Consider the following 8,958-nt stretch of genomic DNA (forward strand, 5'->3'; position numbering starts at 1 on the left):
ATAGCGCTCGCGCTCAGGAGCATTTATGTACCGGTGTCGCTGTACAAGAATCTGGAAAATAATTTCCAGAATCGAGTACTTGTTTACGACACGGAGGAGGGTCAGAAGTGCGTTCCAATTGCCGCAGGAGCTCCGCAAGGTTCTATCCTGGGCCCGGTGTTGTGGAATGTCATGTATGACGGAGTGTTGAAACTCAAGTTCCCTGTAGGGGTTGTGATCGTCGGCTTTGCAGACGACATAACGCTGGAGGTTTACGGCGAGTCTATCGAGGAGGTCCAGTTGACGGCCGCGCACTGTATAGGCAAGTTCGAGGACTGGATGCGCTCCAGGAAACTGGAGCTCGCGCATCATAAGACGGAGGTCACGGTTGTGAACAACCGTAAATCGGAGCAACAGGCGGTGGTCAGAGTCGGAAACTGCACCATCACCTCGAAGCGATCCCTGAAGCTCTTGGGGGTCATGGTGGACGACAAGCTCACGTTCGGGAGTCACGTCGACTATGCCTGTAAGAGGGCCTCATCGGCTATTGCAGCACTATCTCGTATGATGTCCAATAGCTCAGCGGTTTATGGCAGCAAGCGAAGACTTCTTGCCAGCGTGGTTTCGTCCATACTTAGCTATGGTGGGCCAGTGTGGTCCAAAGCGCTAGGTACTAACAGTTACCGTGGTATACTGGAAAGTACCTACAGGCTCATGTGCCTGAGAGTTGCGAGTGCGTATCGTACGGTGTCATACGATGCAATCTGTGTCTTGTCCGGCATGATGCCTATCAGCATCGCCATCAAGGAGGACAGAGTGTGTTTCGACCAACGTGACACAAGGGGCATACGAGGTACCAGAAGGTCATTCTCGATGCTCCGCAGGCAGCGGGAATGCTCCAACTCCACAAAGGGCAGATGGACGCACCGACTCATACCGGAGATATCCGGTTGGGTCGGGAGACAACATGGTGGAGTGAACTTCCACCTGACACAAATCCTGTCAGGCCATGGTTGTTTCAGGCAATATCTGCACAGGTTCGGACACGCGGGGTCCCCCATGTGTCCCGAGTGCGTGGAGGAGGAGGAGACTGCTCAGGGAGGGCATGTCTTCTTCGTATGTCCCCGTTTCATAAGAGCGAGGAGCGACATGATGGCTGTGAGCGGGCCTGGCACTACTCCGGACAATCTAGTCCGGAGGATGTGCGACGACCCGGACATCTGGAACGCGGTCTGTGCGGCCGCCTCTCAGACTGTCCTGGAGCTGCAACGTGTGTGGCGGGTCAACCACCAACACGCTAGTGGTAGCTAATTACCAGTCTCCAGGTAGTTAGCTAGGAGGTTATAAGAGTAAAGAGGGTGGATCACGCACAAAAGCCACTCCCCGACGTAATACTTAACCGTCGTTCCGGGAAGACCAGGGTTGGAAACTGGTGGGGTTTTAGTGGGTCGGGACAGGGATCAGTAGGTGCCTGGGGGAGTGTAACTACCCCAGCATCTCTCCCCTAGTCACATCCCCACACCCTGGGTTCTTTTCTCAGGTGTCTGTTTGCAGATTTCCCCGCCACCATTAAAAAAAAAACCCAGAACGCTGCAGTCGCCTTCCTGATAGCGTAATCTAGTTGAGCAGTCCAATTCAGCTTTTTATCCAGAATGATTCCAAGGTATTTGGTCTAATTGCTGAAACTCAGTCTTACCCCCATTCAACAGTGAAGGAATGATTGAATGCACCCTTCGCTTGGTGAAGGGTATAATAACTGTTTTTTCGGAGTTAATGATCAGCCCTTCTTCGAAGCACCACTGGGAGGTGGTGTTTAGAGTCATTTGTATTCGACTAGAAAGAGTTGCATCACATGAACTGAGTTTTGGCTATTCCGTGGTCATCGGTTCTACCAATTGAATGAATATCCAACCATGTTTTCCTCGTAGAGCTTGATTTGTTTACGACTATATGTTGACCAACCGGGCGCTAATTGTTCCTAGTACAAGAAACAGATCTGAATCGCGTTTGGGTGTCGGAAGGATTGCGCATAGATGATGTCTAGAAAATATCGGCTACAACACATGACCTGTGTGTTTCCGGAAATCTCGAGCCAGTTGCCGTAGGTTCGAAGCTTGGCTCGGAAGAGACTGTTAGTGTCAGTAGGATCGTAGCACTAACCCCGCAATTGTCCTGTACACTTAACAGTTGGCTGCGAAGTCTGTGTGTAATATACAGAAGGTCGAGTTCCGAATCGGAATGTAGCACCAAGGCTTTGCTTTGCTTAGGAGACTGAACTACTGCGACCATTGCTAGTATATCTATTGTGGTATTTTCCCTAAAGTTACTCGAACCCCACTTTGCACAATGCGGAGGTTGAGTTAGAGGAAATTATAAAATGTATAAAATGCATTTTTTATAATTTTATAATACTCCAGAAAAAACAGAATTCTTATTACTAAAATCATTCTTTAGAAAATTTACTTGTGACGAAAATGATTTTGTTTTTTAATTGACCCAACATTTTACCAAAATGTCGTTTCAGCTAGAGAAATTGAGATAAGGCGTCGTACACAAATTACGTAACGCATGAAGGGAGGGAGGGGGTTGAGTCTGCGTTACTAATCGTTACGTAGGGAGGAGGGGGGGGGGTAGTAGAGACAGTTACGTAACTGTAATGTTTGCTCGAAATTGAAAATTTTTGAGGGGAGTCGGGCTGCTCAGCGTTAGGTAATTTTAGGGGGGGGAGTCAACGTTACCTATCGTTCCATAGGGGGGGGTCTGAAATCTAGATTTTTAGCGTTACGTAATTTGTGTACGACGCCTAAGTTGATTTGTCTTTTGAGTTGGAAATGCACTCTGTCAACCCAACTTTAGGTATTTTTTATGTTTTTTAAGTTTAAGTTTAAGTTCAAGTTAGAGTAACTTTTTTAGAAAGCTGCAATACTAGTTCCCATAGTTCAAAAAACTCTGAGAGCGATTTCTATGTTTGGTACCGAATCGATCAATTTATACCTATGAATTAAATTCAATAGCTCTATTGCTCCACCTACAGGAATATTTTTGAATTCTTCTGAAACCGAAACGTAGTCTTGGAGCCGTTTCCGTTCAATATTGAATTCATCTCTATCGATTTCTCCTGGAACCTTCTCAAGATCCAGCTCCTCAACAGGATCCAAAAGAATGTCGGGTGTTGAAAAAGCGAATTATTTTGCGAGTTCATTAACCTGTTGAGATCTTGTAGCAATTTCCTGGTTAGTTCTGTCAACTTATGATACCATTTCTCGTCTTAATTCCTTCTAATAGCTTAGTAAAGCGTCTGTAGCTCCTTCACCTGGCATTCTCTTCTTTCGACGAATACGTTTTTGGGGTTCTGCGTTAATTTCTAGTTCATTACACTTTTCTTCTGCATACTTCAGACCACATTCCAGCATATCTTCTCGCTTATCGGTCAAAAATTTATGTAATGCCTCTATATTCAGACCCTTTTGCAACAAGTATTTTTGAGTATCGTTGATTTCAACTAGAATTGGAGCCCAAAAACCAAGAAACGCAATGAACGTGTGAGACCGTATGACTAACAAAAGACTTCTGCATCTGATTTAGTGTTGATGTTCTCGACAATATGCATCAGTTGTTCTAGAACATCTGAAATCTCAATGAAAAAATGCTTCACCACTCTATATGTGTGGTCTTTCCACTGTCGAGATTCTTAATTCGGGAAAACCGAAGCCAACTATTTTCGGGTGCATAAAGTCACACGCGAACGCGAATTATTTCCTAGCTCTGTTAGCCAAACAGCAGTGTTTTCAGCATCGTAAAAAACCGCTCCTTCGTTGCGTGTTCCCACGTTGCATCGAATGTTTTCTGCGATCGGGAAACATTCAACTTCGACGTCAGTCGAATCACGAATCATGGTAAAATTGAAAATCGGTATTACGTTTACTCTGTCCCTGTAGATCACAAGAGCAGAGTGGCGAGCACAAATACATGAGGTTGAGTTCAGATCGGCATGTTGACCGGTTCGGTGTTCGCAAGATTTTGGGGCCCCTTTTAGTGGTGGGCCTGGTGCGGACCGCACCAACCGCACCCCCCTTGCTACGCTACTGGTACGTTGCGCACGATTACGGGTTAATTTAGTGAAATTTTTGGATCACCAAACATTGCCGTACAATTCTAAATTATTGTTATGCTATATAAAACAACTCGTACGTTAATTTGATTCTCATTAAGGTTACTTTCAGAAGCGTTCGAAGAGCAAGCAAATAATTCACTGTTGCGAAATATTTTATAGTTGAACGCTTTGTAGCCTTTCCTAAAGCATAAATAAATGTATAAAGCTAATCGTAAAAAAGTAACACAATGGTATAAAATTTCACCGTATGCTAACAAAGCACATTATATGTAAAGGGACTTTACATTGCTTTTCATTGTAAACATTAATAGCTCTTTTAGAGCTTGTTCGATCATCCAAGACTAGCAGAAGCTTTATGCGTAGCTATTAAACGAAGATGAATTATGTTGGGAGCCTGTTTTCATTGAGTTGATATGCCAAGTTATCAAAATAATGAGGTTTAAGGTTTCCAGGCTACACCACGTGCTCGTAAGTGTACATTGGTTTTAGAAACAAATGCAAATTGATGTAGATTTTAATATTAGATCGTGCAAAAATTATGACTTGTTTTGTTCGTTGCTGCTGCAGTGAATATGAATGATTTAGCGACTGCCGATGGCATTTATGTTGCTCCGGTTATTTAGTCATTGCTGAGGAAAATGATTGCACCACAACGCTTTCTGTGTTGCACTTTTAAATTTAAAACAACCGCACCTCGTGATCATTAGCGGGTTTTGCATCTTTAGTGCGTGCGTCTTATGCTAGATATTCGATTTTCACATGTAATGGAAAGAAAACTTGCTCGAAAATAGTATAAAAGCTGGTTTCCGATAAATATAAAGCGGCAATAATGCAAATTATTGGCAGACTCGGTTTTACATATAATGAGCTAATCAGTGTGAGCAACAACTTCGAGAACACTCATTATTTTGTAAAAGTACCGAACGAAACTGCGAAAACAATGGATGTTCTCCTAGAAACCATTTAAATGCAACAATTAAAGCAAATATTAACATGCGAAGCTATACTATACATCGATCGTATGCGGCTACCCCTAGCCGTCGACCCTGCCGACGATTGACTGAGAGCTGGACTGTTGAAATCTGCTGCAATATGTAATTAGTTACATGCATACTTCAAATATGCTCGACATAATGCGAAAAAGTGTAGCGCAAATAAACGCTTTCTTCGCACTTTCCGGTCGGAGCACGTCTAGTCTAGCACAAAGCGCAGGCATTCTTTATTTAGCGGTCCGTACACATAATCTCATTTTGCATACCAAATTATTTACAGTGCCCCTGAGGAACCGCTCATTACATTACTTTTGTTTTTTTTTTTTCATACAGACCTCCTTCATAAAGAGCTTAGTGTGAGCAATCTGGATTTGTCATCATATGACGGAAGCCAATCTCCTGGATCCGGTGGCACACTAACGCCAAACTGCCGGACCAAGCGAATGCGTACCTCTTTCAAGCACCACCAGCTGCGGACGATGAAATCCTACTTTGCAGTTAACCAGAACCCAGATGCCAAGGATTTGAAACAGCTAGCGCAAAAAACGGGTCTTTCCAAGCGAGTATTGCAGGTAAGCTTTTACCTTAAGCACGCTGTTAGCTTACTCACTTTGCAGAAATCCATTATATCAAGTTAATAACGATATTTCATTTTGATGTTTGCAGGTTTGGTTCCAAAACGCACGCGCCAAATGGCGTCGGAATGTGATGCGACAGGATGGTGGTCTGGTGAATGCGGGTCAGCCGCTTGGTGGGCTACCATCGATTACGACCGCCAGTTTGCACCACCATCATCATCACAGCAGTGGCAACCCGAGCAACACGAACAGCAGCGACGGCGATATGTCCTCCAGCCAGGCTCTGGAGGAAATGCATAATATGACATTCGCTGAACTATACTGACATAATTTGATGATAAAAAATTTGATTTTGTCGAATGTGATCAAACTATCGCAAAATCAGCAGCACATTCAGCCGCAGTCGATTGAAGTGACTGTTCCTGAACGCCTCGATGATCCCGGCCTAGAGGGGCACGAAACAACGATGGAAGCCGACGGTGCTGGTACAGAAATTCCTGAGTCGAAAGGTACTGCTAACTGGAGCAATGTTTACAGCGATTCTAATCATCAGAGCCGTGTATAGAGCTTGTTACTACAAAAAAACAAAACGGGCGAGGGGCGTGCAATAGAAAATTATCGAGTGATTAACATCGACACTAATTACTTTAGTTCTTTTTTTCCAGTGGTTAATGACAGGTGTATACACTCGATCTAGATGTGACAGGTGACAAAATATAGACTAGTCACGCTATCGAACACAACGTAGGTACATAAATCACACGAGTTGCTAGTGACTATCAGACCCATTTGCTACAATAATGCAATGAACAGTAGAAATGGATCCGAGTAGGGAGTTTATAGCCGCTGTCAAAGTACTACTTAGAAATTTTCAAATGCACTGTATCATGTCACGAGCAAATTTTAAGAAAATAGCAGTATTGTGAGGGATTTGAGGAGTTCCATATCAACAAAAATGTAAATTTCATACAAAATTTGGCACAAAAGACAACACATAATCACTAACTAAATGGGAGTCTGTACAGAAATGAAGAGTGGATAGCAAAAAAAAAACTGATCCTCATGTAGATTCGGCTTTTTTCGTAGCACCATCAACAATGAAAAAAACTAAAACTAGAAAGGTACAATCTGTATCGATACAAATTACAGTATCAACAATAATGAAAAGTAGAATGTTGTTGTTTATTTGAGCTTTTACTTTATCACCTTTAGAGCAACATAATTTTAGCACTAAATGCCCGTGCAAATACAACGCAAAATACCGAATACTAGTCAGCGAAATAATGCATAATAGACATGAACACACCAGTACGGGCGCAGGCACAAAATTAAAGTAATAAATGGATGTAATCATTTTAATTCCACAGTTTGTTTGTACTAATTTTTTCCACTCCGCTGGACGTAAATTTAGATAACACGAAAATGGATGCTTGTTTACACTTTAATTGAATGATTTACCCTCAATCGCTCTGTAAACGTAGACTGAAACACAAAAAAAAATATAAACGATGTACAAACTCTGTTCTTTTGCTGTCCATAATCCGCAGAATAATTGCAATTCATCGCACTGTGTACAATTACACAAGCAGATTAAATTATAAACACTATCCCTGTAAGTTGTTATTAAAATGTGAATGAGTTATTATTCTTGGCCTGGCGCCATCTACGGGATGGTTACATATCATATCACCACCCCGCTATTCCTTTTTGGGAGGGTGTCTATTGCGCTGTAGTTATTTCAGTTTCTCTGCATTATTTGTTGGAGATCATAGCTGAGAGGCTGTTTATACACTTAGATGAATGAAGATTGTATATTGATGCTTTTTCTTAATTATCACATTATTGTTATGATAAATTCTTCAATTGGTATATGTTAATTATCTTCCATTGGTGGACGTATTCAATCTACAAATCACAATTCAGCGTACTTGATTGGGTTGTGTGATGGAAACAGTTGTACAATTGTTGAACTCTTTTGAAAGAATGGAACCATTTAGAAGTTCAAGCATTCATCTCTCTTTAGGTGCTAAATAATCTAGTTCGCTGTTTGACAGTAGAGTACTTATAGGCGTGTAAGCATGAGAGACATATAGCGGTGTCATGTTGCAGAATCAATTTTTTCGTCTCTGTTCGTATTGTTACCCTTTTGTTTGTATAGCACTTGGCTCAATCAGTCAATTGAATTCGATACTTTCGGATTTTGGGCCGTTGCGGTTTTCAATGGACCTTCCGTTACCGATTTAGCACTTGATTTAAAGATTCAAGTCACAATCATGAGGTATACACAGGAATAAATTTAGAAAACTCGTGCAAAACAAGCGTGTTATGTTGTGTTGTCAAACCTTTTCAGTTTATTAAACGAAAATATCAACACCAGCCAAAAACACTTTAAATTCAAAGAATTATGATCACAGCAATTCTCCCAAAACTAAGGGAAAATCAGGGAAACTAGTCATCAGATTGCACTGCGTTTAGATAAAAAAACTTTTTTCTAGTATCGAGAAATTCGAAAAACTTTATACAGAACCTACTGTTCACCATCTTCGCATCCCTTTTTAACGTAATTTGTCCACTAAAGACGCGCTTTAGTTCCGCTTTAAAAAAGCAAAGCCTTGATGCTACATTCCGATTCGGAACTCGACCTTCTGTTTATTGTACACAGACTTCGCAGCCAACTGTTAAGTGTACAGGACAATTGCGAAGCTAGCGCTACGATCCTACTGAGACAAACAGTCTCTCTCGAACCGAGCCTCGGACCTACGACGACTGGCTTGTTAGGCCAGCATCGTACCTCGAGACCAGCTGAGAGGGTTTTTTTTTTTGTTCACACAACATTTATTTGACACGGCACAATACAAATTAATGTTTTACGGAGCCAATTAAATCTAATGCCTTATGGTCTAGAATATCTTATAATCTAAAGGCAAATTCTTTACCCTCGCTGCCGACTACGAGCTGAAACTAAATCTAATACTAAAACTAACATGGTTTTTTTTTGTTTCGCTGTTAAATTGGCACCTTGATGCTCTTCAAGTAGCTATAAACATGTAGCATGTATGGCAAGTTTCGCTGAGCGAGAATATCACGAACTGGCACATAGGGCTGTATTCCTCGGGCCCTGAGGGTATCCAAAAGTAGAGATCTGGCGCCGCAGAATTCAGCACACACCCAAACCACGTGTTCAATGTCTTGATACCCCAATCCACAAACGCAATGATTACTGCTCGCCAGCCCAATACGCAAGAGATGTGCATCTGGCCCGTAGTGGTTGGACATAATCCGAGACATCATGCGA

The 8,958-nt window shown here is 42.2% G+C and overlaps 1 protein-coding gene across 4 annotated transcripts in view; it reads left to right on the forward strand.

Moving 5' to 3' along the window:
* LOC129731927 (LIM/homeobox protein Lhx9-like) overlaps nucleotides 1-7,298 on the forward strand; it is a 67,417-nt gene extending 60,119 nt beyond the window's left edge. For all 4 annotated transcript variants that reach the window (XM_055692317.1, XM_055692316.1, XM_055692319.1 and 1 more), the window contains exons 6-7: nucleotides 5,419-5,657; nucleotides 5,752-7,298. In XM_055692317.1, coding sequence (XP_055548292.1) covers nucleotides 5,419-5,657; nucleotides 5,752-5,988 — 476 coding nt within the window. In that variant the 3' untranslated portion in view covers nucleotides 5,989-7,298. The remainder of the gene's footprint in view (nucleotides 1-5,418; nucleotides 5,658-5,751) is intronic.
* The last annotated feature ends 1,660 nt before the right edge of the window (nucleotides 7,299-8,958 follow it).

The sequence above is a fragment of the Wyeomyia smithii genome, chromosome 3 (genome assembly GCF_029784165.1).
Source record: "Wyeomyia smithii strain HCP4-BCI-WySm-NY-G18 chromosome 3, ASM2978416v1, whole genome shotgun sequence".
In the NCBI taxonomy this organism is placed as follows: Eukaryota; Metazoa; Arthropoda; class Insecta; order Diptera; family Culicidae; genus Wyeomyia; species Wyeomyia smithii.